We start from the raw sequence: 18,226 nt of genomic DNA on the forward strand, positions 1-18,226 counted from the left end.
GAAGTCACTAAACAGTAATCTCTTTTCATTTTCCAATCTTTCAAAACATATAGTTCAATCAATCACATTTTATTGATTAGCCCATTGGCCGTATCAAAACATTTAGCACATAGACATACATACACCATACAACCCGTGGTATAAAAGAAGTTAAAATAAACAAGTTGTTAACAAGATCCCGTTCAGGATTCTGGCCGGCCCTTTTTTTTTTTTTTGGCATAAAGATATAATGAAGTTTATTTGGCAAAAAAAGAAGAAAAGAAGAAAAGAAACCCAGAATTAAAGTAAAATACATGATTGATGAAAGAAAGAGGGGAGGCCTAGCTACACCTGATTTAAAACTATACTTTGAGGCGGCAGCACTATTGTGGGCCAAAGATTGGGCAAAACTTGAAAATAGCAAAATTTTGAATCTGGAGGGAATAGACCTGAGATTAGGGTGGCACTCTTATCTCTGGTATGAAAAAAAGATATAAAATAATTTCATTTTATAAGGTCCTCAATTCTTAAGATATGGGAGAAATATAAAAAAAGTTATACAAAAAAAAAACACCATTATGGATATCACCATTAGACGCCTCCCAAAAAAGAATAATAGGGTGGGAAAATGGGCTTAAATATAAAGATCTATTAATAATAAAAAATGGGAATTGGGCACTAAAAACACAACAGGAAATGAATAAATTAGATAAAAATATTTTCTGGTTTCAATATTATCGCATAAGGAGAGGTAGATCATAATCAAGCTCGGGAGGGAGAGTTTTATGGCGTCTATAAAGCAAGATTTGGGCCCATCTTAGCGTTAAAGTCTCCTCCCAAAATGACAGAAGCATTTGAGTTCTGTATTATGAGATGACCAACATACATTTCCAAATTGGATCACTGGGCACTGATTGGTAGTTTCCTCTTCAGTGGGGGCATATATACATTAACTACCAGCAGCATGTGATGTTGGAATTGGATCAACATTGCTATTGCACTCTTTTTGGATGGAGGTGGGGGCCTAATGCAGACACGTAATAAAACAGAGTTATTTCCATTTCAATTTGAAGTGGAAGGAAGAGTTGGAAGAAAGACAGTAACTTCTCTACTTGGCCTACATAGGGATCTTGGGCAATCGCAAGGCCCTTCCACACAGCCCTATATCCCAGAATATCAAGGCAGAAAATCCCACAATATCTGCTTTGAACTGGGTTATTTGAGTCCACAATCATGTGGGATTTTCTGCCTTGATATAAATATTGAGCAATGCATTATTTTTTATTGGATAGACCAGGCATGGACACACTTTTTTGCCTTGGGGCTGCATTGTGGTGGTGGCTCCCCGGCTGTGGAATGCCCTTCCCTGGAGATGCCCGACAGGCTCCTACCCTGCTGGGATTCAGAAGGGCCGTGAAAACATGGTTATGTGCCCAAGCTTTTGATGAGTAAATGACAAAGTTGACATGGCCTGATTTAAGGATCTCGGACGAATGGAATTAATATTTATATACGTTTTTAAGGTTTTTATAATGTGTTTTAACAATGTTATTAATGGATCTGTTTATATTGTTTTGTTTTTATGATTGTATTTTGGGCATTAAATTTTGCCAATTTCTGTAAGCCGCCCTGAGTCCCCTCGGGTGAGAAGGGCAGGGTATAAATGTTGTAATAAAATAAATAAAATAAATTTGTGGGCCCGGTGAGAAGGAATGGGCCAGGAGGGAAGGGGGCCAGGCATATGCTGGGTAGGAGAGGGCCAGGAAAAGGCTGGGCAGGGGTCATCCTCAGGTTGTTCTCCCGACATAAGGACGGGGCTGCTCACCCCTTCCTTATGTTGGGAGAAAGGCAAGATATGTGGCGACTGCTCGATCTTCTTCCCTTGATCCTTGGGCTATCTTCTTGGTAGTATGCCAGGAGGAGGGCAAGACAGGCGGTGCTTTGGAGGGTTCCCAGGTGCCGCATGCTTTCCTCGAGCTGTTCTCCTGGCATAAGGGTGGAACTGCTTGCACATCCTCATGCCAGAAGGAGGGTGAGACAGGCGGTGTCTGAGAGTGCTCCAGAGGGCTCTCAGCTGCTGTGTGGCTTCCTCCCTTATCTTTTTGGCATAAGGATGCAGTGAACCACCATGTCCTTATGGGAAGAGGACAAGGAAAATAAGGAGGGCCTGACGTAAGTTCCCAGGGGGCCGCATCCGGCCCCCGGGCCTTAGTTTGCCCATGCCTGGTGTAGACTGAATGGTTATAGTTGTATTTTAAAGGATTTCTTTAATATACAGCTGTAACTGAAATATTTGATAGTGCGTATGTTTCTCCTACTTTGAATAATTGGAAATAGAGAAAAACAGGGTTTTAAATGGCCAGTGACTGATTTTTTTTTGAAATGCAAGCACAAAATCACACTTCTTATGATTTAAAAGGTCAGACGTCAAGAGATAAAAATTGTCCATAGATTTAAGTGCATTTTTAGAAAGCCAAATACTGAATCATTGCCAGAGTTATATGTATTGCTAAGCAGTTTCGAAGAAAGAGGGATTTATAGAACGATGAGTCAGTGTAATATTATGTAGAAAGACAATGAAACCAAAAGAGAAGCTGTTTCAGAAATACAGTAGAGTCTCACTTATCCAAGCCTCGCTTATCCAAGTTTCTGGATTATCCAAGCCATTTTTGTAGTCATTGTTTTCAATATATCGCGATATTTTGGTGCTAAATTCGTAAATACAGTAATTACAACATAACATTACTGCATATTAAACTACATTTTCTGACAAATTTGTTGTATAACATGATGTTTTGGTGCTTAATTTGTAAAATCATAACCTAATTTGATGTTTAATAGGCTTTTCCTTAATCTCTCCTTATAATCCAACATATTCACTTGTCCAAGCTTCTGCCGGCCTGTTTAGCTTGGATAAGTGAGACTCTACTGTAGTGCCTTTTGCAAAACCCATTTGGGCAGTGGTTCTCAACCTGGGTCCCCAGATGTTTTTTGGCCTTCGGCTTCCAGAAATCCTAACAGCTGGTAAATTGGCTGGGATTTCTGGGAGTTGTAGGCCAAAAACATCTGGGGACCCCAGGTTGAGAACCACTGCATTTGGGGATCTGGTGTCTGGGAGTAATTGACCATACAACCATTCTCTCCAACCGTCAAAGTTTGGCAGGGGCACTTCCAAATAATCATTTTCAGCCCATTTTAGCTGCTTTTAAAGTGCCCAGTTTCTCTTTCTTCCTCCCATTTCACTCTTTTTCCACAGCTTATTTCAATTGCTGCAAATTAAGTTGAAAGTGGAAAAATAGTTTGCACTCAATGACCTCAGCATGGAAGAGAGAGGGGTGGAATCTTCCTTTCCCAGTAGGCTTAGGCAAAAGCAAACTACTGCAGTTTCCCCTTGATCTCTTTTCTCAATATTAGCTGCTGCATCTTGACCACTCTCTGATATTGCTTGGCCATATAGGTCCTGAATGGACTTGCCTGTTCAGCCATGTTCTAATTCTGGGGTGGACAACCGCCAGAGGCTATTTTACAAGCTGGCCAATTGCCCAAGAGCCATATATTTTCCCTTGTTTTCCATCTTTTGATGGAAAATACATAAAATTAACTACAGATGTGTAAAATAGTTTATCAAGTACCATTTATACTCATGTTTAAGTCGACCTCACATATAATTCAAGGTCAGGTCTGGGGCCGAAATTGATATGACCCATGGGGGAGAACAGCAATGCCATGCCAGGGGGTCAGCTTTCCCTGGCACTCCATTCCCATTCCTTAGGCATTCGAAAAGGCCAGAAGTGGAGAGGCTAGAGAGATTCAATGCCTCCTCTAGGTTCTCCCAGGGCAGATCTTGCTTTTTGTCCTTGTATTCAAAGAAGGGCGTGGTTCCTTTTTTGATAAGTACTCATAGTGACCTGTGGATATGTTGAACCCAGTTTTTAGTTCATTATTTTGGACTAAAATTTCCAGACTTTTATTTCGTGACAAAAGCATTGCATAAATAAATTTAAAACTGATAAAATAAAGGAATCACAAGAAGCTAGTTTTAGAGCAAAACGGGCAACAGCACCTGCATTGTCTGTAGCTTTAAACAAGTCTTCCTCTGTGTATGAAGCAGGGCATTGTGAGCAAGTATACAGATGCTGAGTTGTTTGTTCTGCTCCATAGTTGCACAAGGTGGAGGATTCTTCAAGATAGTGCCATTTTGCCAGGTTGTCTTTTGATCTTCCCACTTTTGATCTGCCCACTACACTTTTGAGTCTGTTCAGGGACTTCCAAGTTGCCCATTCTTGGTTTGCCCCTGGAGGAAGATCCTAATGGGGGGCCAACCATTTGGGATTTCCTGATTTAACTTCCCAGAAGGATACTCTTGTTGTTGCTAGAGATTTCTAGACTTATACACGGGCATATAGGGTAACTGAAATTAATTGTAAAATGTGCCCATTGTCCATGTATCCTGATTACATTCTGAAATGTATGTGCATGTCCATGCATTTATAGTCTACATAATAACCACTACTGATCTGTACTTTGAGTCATGGCATATTTCTATATTGGATTCTGTATCCAGAACCTCATCTTAAAAACATGTGGCCATAAACTGCAGTATGAGATCATTTTACCCAGCAGAGCTTGAACCACATTTAAAATAGGTCCTACTGAAACCACCCTGAGGCACCACATGGAAATAAGGCCTGACGTATCAAGCTCGTAAAAGTTACATTTTGGGACTCTATCCCACCTAATCCCCTAGCCAGTGTGATCATAGGGTTTCTGGAGTTGTCACAAAAAAACCCTGTTCCAAGCTCTGCCTACATGGACAGCGTCCTCAAGTTATGGCCACTTCTGAATATCACTTAATATTCACATTAAGTTGGTTAATATCCCTTAATATTCATCTTTATGGGATTCAGTGATTGAATTCCTAATGCTTTATCTCTTCAGGATTGAACTTTATAATGCTGGTCTATAAATTAGCTCAGCTACCTTCATTTAAGTCAATTTAGTGCTGATTTGTACTCATTTAATACATGGCACCTGCAGGAACAGGCTAACTAGGGCCTCTTCCACACAGCTGAATAAAAGCCCACATGTTCTGCTTTGAATTGGAATACATGGCAGTTTGGATTCAGATAACCCAGTTCAAAGCAGATATTGTGGGATTTTCTGCCTTGATATTCAGGGTTATATAGCTGTGTGGAAGGGACCTAGGTTTTGTATACAATTGCTGTAGAATACAGAAATAGAGCATCACAACCTCAGTTCCTCTCCTAGATATTGTTCCCTGCAATTGTTTCTTTTATCCATTGTTCATTTAATGGGAGAATGAGGGAAATACCCTGCAATTGGGGATCAGATTGGGGGGGGGGGGGGCTACAACAGCTGACTCTTAATCTAGCTCTTAGTGACTTCTATTCCTGCAACAATCCCCCTAAGTGAGTTAGGAAATGAAAGAACAACAGCTGGAAAATCATTCATTCTTGTCTAAAGCCCCTTCTACACTGCCATATAATCCATATTATCAAAGCAAATAATTCAAATTATCTGCTTTGAACTGGATTATATGAGTCTGCACTGCCAGATAATCCAATTCAAAGCAAACGAATCTGAATTTTATTTGGCAGTGTAGACGTGGCCTAAGTGAGAATTTGAAGCTAGGTTTCTCTCTTACTAATCGAATTCTAACCACTAAGCTACTGAGTCCAGATTAATTCTGGATGAAATTGATGCATGTCAGCAAGGGCTAGGTTTCTTTTGTATCTGTTCAGACTGGAACATTCATGAGACTGCACTCTTACAGCACTACTCTAAATACAGTAGAGTCTCACTTATCCAACTCTCGCTTATCCAACATTCTGGATTATCCAACGCATTTTTGTAGTCAATGTTTTCAATACATCATGATATTTTGGTGCTAAATTCGTAAATACAGTAATTACAACATAACATTACTGCGTACTGAACTGCTTTTTCTGTCAAATTTGTTGTAAAACATGATGTTTTAGTGCTTAATTTGTAAAATCATAACCTAATTTGATGTTTAATAGGCTTTTCCTTAATCCCTCCTTATTATCCAACATATTCGCTTATCCAACGTTCTGCTGGCCCGTTTATGTTGGATAAGTGAGACTCTACTGTACTCAGAAGGAAATCCCTAAGCTTTCAGTGGGACTTACCTCCATGCAAATCTGTTTAAAACTGATGCTTAGACATGACTACAGGCCCTTCCACACAGCCATATAACCCAGAATATCAAGACAGAAAATCCCACAATATCTGCTTTGAACTGGAATACTAGAGTCCACACTGCCATGTATCCCAGTTCAAAGCAGATAATGTGGGATTTTATTCAGCTGTGTGGAAAGGGCTTATGTTGTTAAAGGGGGCATGCGGATAGAACATACTATCTGCTAAGCTTGACTCACAGAAAAGGAGAGGACTTGTGAAATCCTTTGGCAATAGCTTGTATTAATATATATTTCATTCAAGCACAATGTATGATCTTGTACAGCATATTAAGAGCACCCATGGGTTATCAGAATAAGTAGATTTTCCGAAATGAAATAGCCCGTAATAATGTACATTATTCCAAGCTTCAATGAGAATGTTACAAATGAGACAAATTTTTAAAAATGCATAACTGTGCAAACATTTCCAATGTTTAACAAGACTTCTCAGGGGAACATATGTACACACAGCACACATGCATAGTACGGCAAGCAATTATGTATGAGGAGTGTGATTTTGCCTTTGTCTGTTTGCTCAAAGTAAATATACTTTGTCCCCATGTGATTTAGGGGTTAAGGTTATCTACACCAGCAAAATAATCCAGTTGAAATTTAGAATATTCTGCCCCAGTGTTGCTCTGGTTTCTTCCACTTAGCACTAAACACAGACCCCTTCCACACTTCCTATATCCCAGCATCTGATCCCAGATTATCTTCTTATTCCAGGTTATCTGGAAGTGGAGACTCATATAATCCAGTTTAAAGCAGATAATCTGGGATCGCACCCTGGGATATAGGGCAGTGTAGAAGGAGCCCTATTTGTAATATACCACATTGACATTGTCCTAACGGTCACACTAACTAAATTTGCCTTTTCAAGCCTGAGTGCCCCAACCTACACATTTCTTTTAAAAGTCAACACATCTCTCATTAATCAGTCCTGCCACCCTGATCTAGACGGACACACTAGAAAATCACAGTTTCCCCTGTTAACTATAAAGCAAAATTTGACTTTTTAAAGAAGTGAGCATAAAAGCCTACAATAAGTGCTTTCGTTGTTAAAATATATAATAATAAATAAAACTTTATTTGTATACCACTCTATCTCCCATTTACCACAGTAGGCCACATAATCCAACCCACACAATTCTGTTGAACTTCAGTTGGCTTTTTAAATGACTGTGAATGTTTATTTAGATTTTATGTCCCTGTATAATTTTTGTCTGATTCTGTTTGATTGGTTTAGGTTATTGATGTTACACTCAATTCACTGATATTAGGTTTAATTTGATGTTAGGTTTTTATGCTGTATTCATATATGTGGTCCTGGGATTTTATGCCCAGCAATGTGATGCGGCTTCTAAGAAAGCCAACGGGATTCTGGCCTGCATCAATAGGGGAATAGCGTCTAGATCGAGGGAAGTCATGCTCCCCCTCTATTCTGCCTTGGTCAGACCACACCTGGAATACTGGGTCCAATTTTGGGCACCACAGTTGAAGGGAGATGTTGACAAGCTGGAAAGCGTCCAGAGGAGGGCAACTAAAATGATCAAAGGTCTGGAGAACAAGCCCTTTGAGGAGCGGCTTAAAGAACTGGGCATGTTTAGCCTGCAGAAGAGAAGGCTGAGAGGAGACATGATAGCCATGTACAAATATGTGAGGGGAAGTCATAGGGAGGAGGGAGCAAGCTTGTTTTCTGCTGCCCTGCAGACTAGGACACGGAACAATGGCTTCAAACTACAGGAAAGGAGATTCCACCTGAACATCAGGAAGAACTTCCTCACAGTGAGAGCTGTTCGACAGTGGAACTCTCTCCCCGGGGCCGTGGTGGAGGCTCCTTCTTTGGAGGCTTTTAAACAGAGGCTGGATGGCCATCTGTTGGGGGTGCTTTGAATGCGATTTCCTGCTTCTTGGCAGGGGGTTGGACTGAATGGCCCATGAGGTCTCTTCCAACTCTATGATTCTATGATTCTATGCCAATATTTACCTGTTTTTTGAAGGCATTGAATATATGCCGTTGTTTGTTGTAATCCACCCTGAGTCCCTTTGGGATGATAGGACAGATAGAAATAAAGTTTATTATTATTATCTCCCCGAAGGGACTCAGGGCGATTTCCAACATAGGTAAAGTGTTCAATTATCAACACAATGGTCTTACATTGTGTGTTTCTTCTACAGCATCAGAGTAAAAGTGGGTATGGATGTTTTTTCTGGTGTAGGCAACTCATTCTTAGCCTGGTCATTTCAGCCCACTTTGATAACTGAGAACCTTTTAACATTGCCATCATTTTAAAGATTATATAGGGCAAAGATATGTTCAAATTAACCTATCGGCCCCTTTTACACTGTCTTATATACCAGGATTTGATCCCAGATTATCTGTTTATCTCAGATGATATGGCAGTGGAGACTCATATAATCCAGTTCAAGGCAGATGACCTGGGATCAGATCCTGGGATATAAGGTCAATGTAGAAGGGGTGTCAGAAAGCTTGAATTCTTTATACTCTTGGGTTGTTGTGCATTTTCCAGGTTGCATGACCATGTTTTGGAACATACATCCTGGAAAATGCACAACAACCCAGTGATTCTGGCCATGAAAGCCTTCGACAACACATTGAACATCTTTATAGATTGGCAACCTTAGGAGGGATTGTGTGGTGCCTTTAGACTACAGATGAAGCAGACTTCATATGTTCATATCTGTGATCAACTATTGGCGATTAGAGGCTAGGAAGTAGTACTGCTGCTGTCCCTTAGGGCTTTACTAAAATGCTCAGAAAACCACCATCTTTTTGAATGGGAGACCAGAAGAACAGAAGAAGAAAGCTTTCCTCTCCCCGAGTTATTGTTGCTGATATATCCCTAAATTGTCTATAGCACTGAAAACATTGCTGTGCCATTTTGCATCTGGAGATATTGGCAAAATTAATGGGAATAAGGAAAGTAGAAACAGACGGAAGTCTTACCACTAATGTGAGCCTCAAAGGTTGCGGCACTACCCTCCAGTGCCACAACACTTTGTAACGGCTGCGTAAACGTTGGTGCTTTTGTCGTCATCTTTACAGGCACTCTGAAAAGAAAGATGGAAACGAAAACTTGATGTGAGATGCCAGTCTGTTTAAACCCATTAACGTAATGAAGCCAAGTGACTTTCCACGCAGAGTACTTCAAATGGAATAATTTACTGTAATTACATTGGACCTGTCTCTTGCTTGACTTAATTTTTTCTAAAAGCAGCATTTTAGGGAGTGCTATGCAGTGAAATTATCGCTCCTGTAGTACCCATTGCCTCTAATATAGTAATGTAGGATAAGTAGTTTTCCTTTAATATGAAAGGCAGGAGGACAAAATGTAAAGGCAAAGAAGTAAAGCAGTTGAACCTAGGTGGGGCGGGGTGTGTGTGTGTGTGAGAGAGAGAGAGGGACTCAGCATTGAAATGTGAGACAGGCTATAAGATAACAACTGACACTGATGGTTTAAACAACTGCCGGGACATGCAAAATCTGGGAAGAACCCCCTCCTCCGTACTTGTTGAAATGTTTGTTAGCATAACACAATTCGACCAGTCTTTGCCAAAATATGTGGGGAAAGTTCATATCCATAACATCACTGCAGAGGCATATTTCTTAATATGGAGATACTTATCACCTTAGTTGTAACATCCCATTATGTTAACTCGACTAAGTGAAGCTATCCAGCTGGAAGAGAATAAAGTTTCTGTAGAACTTGTTGTGCAAAATTTTCAAGGTTTTACAAATGTTGGTATTGGAGCCCCAGATTTCTGAACCGTAAAGCATTTGTGCCAGCACTTGGCTACTGAAAATTTTTAGGACAGGTTCTATCAGCTGGCCGCCCTGAAGTGAAGCTATCAAACATGCCAGTGTACAGATATCATTGACATTTGCCATAAGAGTAAGGGATCAGGATAGTAGGACAGAGCGACAGAAAGGATTCCAGGTTCCTTGTTACATTTTATTGAAATATTTTCTTTTCTTTTCTTTTTTGGTTTTGATGGTGATCTTAAATATTCATTTGGTTATAAGTCCAGTGAGTATAATAAAACCATGACAAAATAAGAAAATGGATTTTAGCTGAAAGTACAAGTTACCTTTTAAAAAGAACCAATATGTGTTGTTTTTCTTTTTCCTCAAATAATCACCCAGTTCCAGATGTAGCTAGTGAATGGTTTTACATGAATTTATTTCAGCGCTTCATATAAACTGAGAATATTGCATCACATTTAAAATGTAAATTGGGCTCCTTGCATTATCTGCAACATTAGTCTCCAACAAAAATAAAATCATAGCAAACACCATCAAAACCAACATCCAGAATGAATTTTAATTATATACTGTGGATGCTTTAGTAGTCTCCTTAAGATACAAATACAGCTTCCTGTTATCCCAATCGTGATCTTATAAGGCTTTTGTATTATTAGTATTTAAGAGGTATGCTTCTGAAATGTCACATTCCAAAAATAACCATCCCGGGTTTGATTGACAGTGGGCAAGTGGTCCAGAGCTGCAGAGTAATGGATACCCCGGCAGCTGATTCCCTTAAAAAGTCATCAGCGCGTAGCCAACACCATGTGCCTTTTTGTCAGAGCTATTCTGGGACCGTCTCGTTTATCTGTAAGTAATATAACCTTGAGCCCTCTCTGGAAATGTGAAAAGTTAAACAGACATTCTAACAGATTTTTTTAAAAGATCTGCGGTTTGAAATAGCTTCTCAACCACAAGCCCATTTAAAGAATTATTAGCCCAGTATTTCAAGCACACAAAATTCACAGTCAACAAGGCAGCATTCTTGTAATGGACAAACTACACTCCAGTTTAAAAGAGCAACGAAGAGACACAAGTTTTTACCACTGCTTCCTCATAACATCTACTAGATATCCCCTAGTTGCATGCAAAAGGTCCCCATGGTTCACTCCACAAAGAAATACAACACAATCATTGCAGACATCTTACTAACCTGATTTCACAAGAGTGCCTAACAGGAGTGGGCTTAGCCCAAGCGGATGTTCCTTAAACGACGTCCTTATCCAGAGTATGATTTTAAACAATCCCACCATGAGAATGGTTGAGCCTCTAACCATAAAAAACAAAACTACACAGCTGGGACGGTGTAGTTTTGCTTTTCTTGCAATCCCTACACCCGAGGCGAGGCTGGGAATGCACGACTGCTCAGAAGTGCTAACAGGGTTGTTTTGCTTTTTATACCCCAGATCTGCTGACAGGTTTGCCTCTGTCACTCTCAGGGTCATTTCTGATTGGCTTCCCAAACCAAAGGGCCAGGGAGATAGGGAGCCTCTTTATGGCATTGGCCACCTGTTTGCCTGATTGACAATGCCAATTTTGGCACGGCAAAAGACCATGCCGAGGCAAAAGAGACCAGTGGGTTCAGAAAATATGATCGTGTGGGAAGCAGTCATTGTATCTGAGGTTGCTAGACAGTTCATGGCTTAGGATATAAGAAAAGTTGGGGGAGTAAAAAGAAAAATATGGGATGCTAACAGAGACTTAGGTGACCAAGAATCATCCGCTCCACAATGGACCCTGCTAGGATCCATCAAGGCAAACCATAGTTTTGCCTCTCTATGAACAAACCAGTTGCTACAAAATGCAAAATGTCAATCCACAAGCCTCCCAAAAAGTTGATCATGTATTGTATGGCATTATTTATTTATTTACAACATTTCTACCCCACCCTTCTCACCCGAGGGGGACTCAGGGCAGCTTACAACAACCGGCAAAATTCAATGCCACACAAAATCAATAAAAAAAAACAAATTTAAAAACCATTAACAATAATCCATAAAATACATTATTCAAGCTTAAAAACTTATAATTAATTACATCCATTCTTTAGTAAAATGTCTTGTTTCAGTTAAACAAATGGTTCTTGTTAAATGTTATGTTTGATATCAGAATGTCTGGCATTTCTTTGCTGAAAATAGTTCACCTATGGCTACTAATATAACTCAGGAAAATAATCCTTTATCGAGTTTCATTTGTTCACATCGTCTGAGGTGTCACTAACCATTTTGATGTTTACCGGCCATGGTTTGGGCTTGCTTACGATACATTAACTCATACCGTGAAGAGTATAATACTAAAAAGAGAGGTGTGAGATTGAAGTTCGTCCCCTCCTTTGGAGAAGGGGAATCAAAAATGTCTTTCTGTTTATGGAAGAAGTGTAGTTTGGGCATAGGCTTCACCATATGTGAGGCTGTCCTTGGAAACTCTTCAGAAATTTCAGAGAGTCCAAAACTGCAATGGCCAGAATGCTGATGAGGGCCAGTTAAAGAGAACATATAACTCACCTGGTAAAATGGTCTCAGTGGCTTTCCACATAATCATTCCCGGGAATAATTCAGTGCACTGGTTGTGACCTATATGGCTTAAGTTCAGATTATCTGAAAGACCGTATCTCCCTATAAGAACCTGGCAGAGTCTTAAGATCCTCGAGATAAGGCTTTCTCTTGGTCCCACCACTATCATAGAGATCCTTCTTGGTAGCTGCTCCCAGACTATGGAATTCTTTCAGAGGCTTGGTTGATCCCCCCCCCCCCCCACAATCCTTTGCATTTATTTTACTGGCATACAAATTCTGTTTAACCTGGGATATAAAAATATTTGGATGTTGGGTGTCCTTTTTATGGAGTATGTGCGTTGTATTTGTCTTACTTTATTATTATATTTTAAAATACTTTTAAACTTTAAAAATGTAATGACATTTTAATATGAGAAATTGTTTACTTGTGATTCAGTTTAATTATTATCAGATTTTAGCTTTTTTCTTGTTTTAGCATTTTTGTGAGCCATCTTGAATCCTTGAATGCTGGAATTAAAAATGGTGTTGTATAGGCAATTTTTATCCATTCCTCTATTCCCATGCAGTCCTTTACATCCACTTAAATGGTGCTCTGGAAGGTTAGAAGACACACTGGTACACCAGTTAGGAGAAAGACATGACTGGCTCCAACTTCTTGGGTATGTTTAATATTTGCTGTCATCCAGATGCTATTTATAGAGTAAAATTGATCAAGACGGTACATAAAGCCAGTTTGAATTATCATAGCAAAGACTGACCTATACATTTAAATGTAGGTACAGTAGAGTCTCACTTATCCAACATAAACGGGCCGGTAGAACGTTGGATAAGCGAATATGTTGGATAATAAGGAGAGATTAAGGAGAAGCCTATTAAACATCAAATTAGGTTATGATTTTACAAATTAAGCACCAAAACATCATGTTATACAACAAATATGGCAGAAAAAGTAGTTCAATATGCAGTAATGCTACGTAGTAATCACTGTATTTACTAATTTAGCACCAAAATATCACGATGTATTGAAAACATTGACTACAAAAATGCGTTGGATAATCCAGAACGTTGGATAAGTGAATGTTGGATAAGCGAGACTCTACTGTACCTCCAATTTCATTTGCTGTCAAAGGAGCTTATTAGTAGATACCTGAGCAATAAGCTAAGGGATTTTGTTAGCAGTTATCCGAGAGGGCCTTCAGATTTCTTAAATTAGTGAACAAGGAAAAGTGTGTTTTCTTTCTCCTTCTCCTTCTCCTTCTCCTTTTGAAAGAGCCAATTGAAAGCAAGACTCAACCACCAAATGCTTCTCAGACTGAGGAGATGCATCTACCACAACATTAAACTCCTCTCTCAGCATGCTCAGTATATACAGGTTTTGAGTGGTTTAAGTACTGAGCTTGAAATAACTAGTGGGCACATATATATCACCAGTGTGAGAAGGATGCTGTCAAAAATTGGACACAGAGTTGTATAAAAGTGTATAGGCCAATTTTATATCACCTGGCAGAATTCTGTTTGTGAATTTACAGTGACATAAGTTACTCATTGTGCTCATTCCAGAAGCTGGAAGTCTTTACTGATTGTGCAAGTAAAGTACCAAAATTTACCCCAAACCCAGTTTTTAACTAACGCAGCTCCTGCAACAAAGCCATTTCCATGCTGTTGTAGTTCAGGGAGATCAATGGAGATTCATCCAGCTATATTCACCAAGCAAAAAGCAATGCAAGGACACCCTCCCCAGAGATATACGGCAAGCCCCAACCCTTTTGAGTTTTAGAAAAGCCTTAAAAACATGGCTATGTGCCCAGGCTTTTAACGAATACATGACAAAGACGACCCAGACTGTTATATGGATAAAGTAGGAGGATATTGGACGAACGGGTTTTAAGCATATGTTTTATATTTTATACTGTATTTAACTGGTTGTAATACATTTTTATATGTTGTTGTTTTTAATGATGTGTCGGCATCGAATTGTTGCCAATTGTACGCCGCCCTGAGTCCTTCGGGTGAGAAGGGCGGGATAGAAATATTGGAAATAAATAAATTTTGGGGACCTCCCAAGGACACAGAAATCACCATATTGAGGCAGGGAGCTGCACCCTTTAAAAGAATGTTTGGCAGGAAGACAATATTGGGAAACATAAGGGTAGGGTAAAGGTTTCCCTTTGACATTAAGTCAAATTTGACTCTGAGGGTTGGTACCCATCTCTATTTCTAAGCCGAAGAGCCGGTGTTGGATCAAGAGCCAGAAACCAGAGCGGTGTGCAAAGATCCTTTGGGGATTCTTTGTATTGTTTCTGGAAGAGAAAAAAATTGTCATTAAATTTCTCCAGTAGGAGGAAAACATACCCCACAATTGGAAGGGGAGTGAAGTTGACTGTTTGTAGTGGCAACAGGCTATTCTATTTTTCCGAGTCTTCATTATTTGTGAATACTGGTTTCACAACTATTTTGCATTCTCCACAAATCGTAGAGCTATTGTGGGCTAGGCAACAAACAGGTTTAAAATATTAATGATGGAATAGTTTTAAAGAAAGTTCTGAAAAGTGGCCGTATACCAAAGGAATGAGAGAAAGGCAACAACTCAGAAGTTCTCTCGGAAAAAAAATGTCTTCTGACATTTGATTTTTATTTATTCATTCAGTGGAACTCTGTCAGAAACATGCCTTGAATGCAAGTTCGCTAGAGTCAAAAGGAAGTGGGTTATAGTCCGTGAAAGCTCAGGTTATAAGAAATGTAATAGTTTTAGAAGCATCACAAAAATGGCTGTTTCTGCTACAAGAGATCAACAGAGTTGGCTATACCTCTGAAAAATCATCAGGAAGTAAACATAAAGTATTTTTTTCAATTATAAGATGCACTTTTTTCTCATATAAGCACCTCTCAAAATAGAATCTTAGAATCATGGGTGCTTTTTTTCTATTGGTGGCACTAATGGCCTCATGAGATAGGGGAAAAGAATCGGTGCATGCTCCACTTTGCTGCTCCTTCAAGCACAGAGCCTGCCAGCTCCCATTACACGATGTAGTAGTATTTCTGCCAGGGCTTAATGCTTAAAGGGGCGGTGAAGTGGAGCATGCCGCCATGATGGCAACATGGGAGGCTTCCCATGTTGCCTTGGAGCAATGGGTAGAAGCAGGACAGTTGACGTTTCCTCCCATGGGAACACCCTGGGGATAAGATCTCAAGACCTGGCTCTTTACTAGAGCTTTTAATCTATGTTAATTTTATCAATATTTGTATGTATGTATTTTTATCCTTTACAATTTTATCTGTAAATCGCCTAGAGCATCTTGGATGGAGGGCGATTAATAAGTAATTAAATGATGATGATGATGATGATGAAGATGGGCAATGTGGGGCGTAGGGAGACAGGTTCCCACACATAACCTTGATGGTGGTTGCTGGATTTGACACAATGCATGGTGATTCTGGTGGCCAGTGTGAAGAGGTCATGAAATTAGTGTGTACCTTACAAAAAATTGTGTTTTGGACTAGAATAAATACAGTATATCAGAATTGTGCTGAAATCTTTACGATTTAAATGCTTAATAACTATGGCCCTTAAACACAATGGTCTCTCTCTTAATTTTGCAAAATATATTTCCATTATTGAGAAGCAACAACCAGTATTAACTTTACAAAGAATATTTCTCACAAATCATGAAAAAAGAAACTTCAAACAATGATGAACTGTTTTTTAAGATTTGCGTCCAACTTTCTTTTTTAAGTGTTGATTTAACACGGCCAAATATATCTTTGGAATCTGTGTTGAAACTACAGTAGAGTCTCACTTATCCAACATAAATGGGCTGGCAGAATGTTTGGGCCGGGCTGTGGTGCAGGCTGGTGAGCAGCTGCTGCAATAAATCACTCTGACCATGAGGTCATGAGTTCGAGGCCAGCCCTGGCGGGGTGAGCACCTGTCAATTAAAAATAAAATATAGCCCCTGCTCGTTGCTGACCTAGCAACCCAAAAGATAGTTGCATCTATCAAGTAGGAAATAAGGTACCACTTATAAAAAAGTGGGGAGGCAAGTTTAACTAATTTAAAACGTAGGAATGAGGAAGTGAGGAAGTGTCATCAGAGTGGATGATGAAGCAGCTGCTCCCCCCTGTAGCCAGAATCGAACATCCCCTCAGAAGAAAATTAAATTGCCTCTGCGTCCGTCTGTCTGTCTGTCTGTCTGTCTCTGTCTCGGTTCGATGTGTTTATGGGCATGAATGTTTGCCCTGTATGTGTATAATGTGATCCGCCCTGAGTCCCCTTCGGGGTGAGAAGGGCAGAATATAAATACTGCAAATAAATAAATAAATAAATAAATAAATAAATAAATAAATAAATATGTTGGATAATAAGGAGGGATTAAGGAAAAGCCTATTAAACATCAAATTAGGTTATGATTTAACAAATTAAGCACCAAAACATCATGTTATACAACAAATTTGACAGAGAAAGTAGTTCATTACGCAGTCATGCTATGTAGTAATTACTGTATTTATGAATTTGGTACCAAAATATCACGATGTATTGAAAACTTTGACTAAAAAAATGCATTGGATAATCCAGAATGTTGGATAAGCGAGTGTTGGATAAGTGAGACTCTACTGTATCTTATTAGAATCTGACTGTCCCAATGTGACCATAAATACAACACATCAAGTCTTTTGAACTGGATGACAGTGGTTGTAGTATTCTTCGTATGAAACAAACTCACCAGCCAGCAGAGTCTTGTAGCAAAGGTGTTTATTCAAACACTAGGAAGGCTACTGAGGCTTTGGCTGCACAAAAATATATATCCCAACCATCAGTAGTTAAATATATTACAGGTGTAACAGCCAGAGTGTGTGGTTTAAAGACACAGTATACCACAGTGGTGAAGCTATATAGAAATAACCAATTGAGCCACTAGGATAGAATTGCACAATGTTGCAGCAGGTAAGAGGCTGCATGCCCAGAACCAGGGCAAAGGATGGGACACCTTGGTCTTGGGGAACCTGCCCAAAAAACCCTTGGTGTCTCTCCAGCAGCCTGGAGTGTGGGGCTTCCTCTGTGCTCCCCATGGCCATCAAGGAAGGTGCCACTGAATCCCCCTCCTTCCCTGTCTTTTCCTCACTCGTGTCACGTGTGGCTCAGTGTGGCCATTCCCCAGCACTACAGAGCAGCTCTGCCTACCAGCCGTCGTAGGCCGCCTGAAATCCTTTGAGGGAAGCCCACGTGGCCTGTGAACTGTATGTTGTTCAGGGTTGTATGACAGTGAAATTTTGACCACACAGGTCAACATTTGTGTAGATAGATTTATTGTAAAAATGAATGAACCGTTGTTAAAATACGAAATGGAGGAAGAACAAGGGAAACACTGCATGCTTAAATGGGCTCACAATATAGGTACACATATTCAGCTGGAACAATAGGAACGGGTGTGGAAAAGGAGTTTGAAATTTACTTTGAGTAATGATTTGACTGTAGTTAACATAAAGAAAATGTGACAGAATCTTTACATTGCCATTTCTATATACAGTAGTCTCACTTATCCAAGCTAAACGGGCCAGCAGAAGCTTGAATAAGCAAATATCTTGGATAATAAGTAGGGATTAAGGAAAAGCCTATTAAACAGGGGTCCCCAAACTAAGGCCCGGGGGCCGGATGCGGCCCATCGAAGCCATTTATCCGGCCCCCATGGC

At 39.8% G+C, this 18,226-nt stretch overlaps 1 protein-coding gene across 1 annotated transcript in view; it reads right to left on the bottom strand.

Annotated features, from left to right (window-relative positions):
- Window positions 1-11,400, bottom strand: part of ttn (titin) — a 331,374-nt gene extending 319,974 nt beyond the window's left edge. The window contains exons 1-2 of the mRNA XM_062969136.1: window positions 11,177-11,400; window positions 9,169-9,272 (exon numbers count right to left, since the gene is read on the bottom strand). Of these exons, the coding sequence (XP_062825206.1) occupies window positions 9,169-9,259 (91 nt within the window). The 5' untranslated portion in view covers window positions 9,260-9,272; window positions 11,177-11,400. The remainder of the gene's footprint in view (window positions 1-9,168; window positions 9,273-11,176) is intronic.
- Window positions 11,401-18,226: the final 6,826 nt, after the last annotated feature.

This window comes from Anolis carolinensis, chromosome 1 (assembly GCF_035594765.1).
Source record: "Anolis carolinensis isolate JA03-04 chromosome 1, rAnoCar3.1.pri, whole genome shotgun sequence".
NCBI lineage: Eukaryota > Metazoa > Chordata > Lepidosauria > Squamata > Dactyloidae > Anolis > Anolis carolinensis.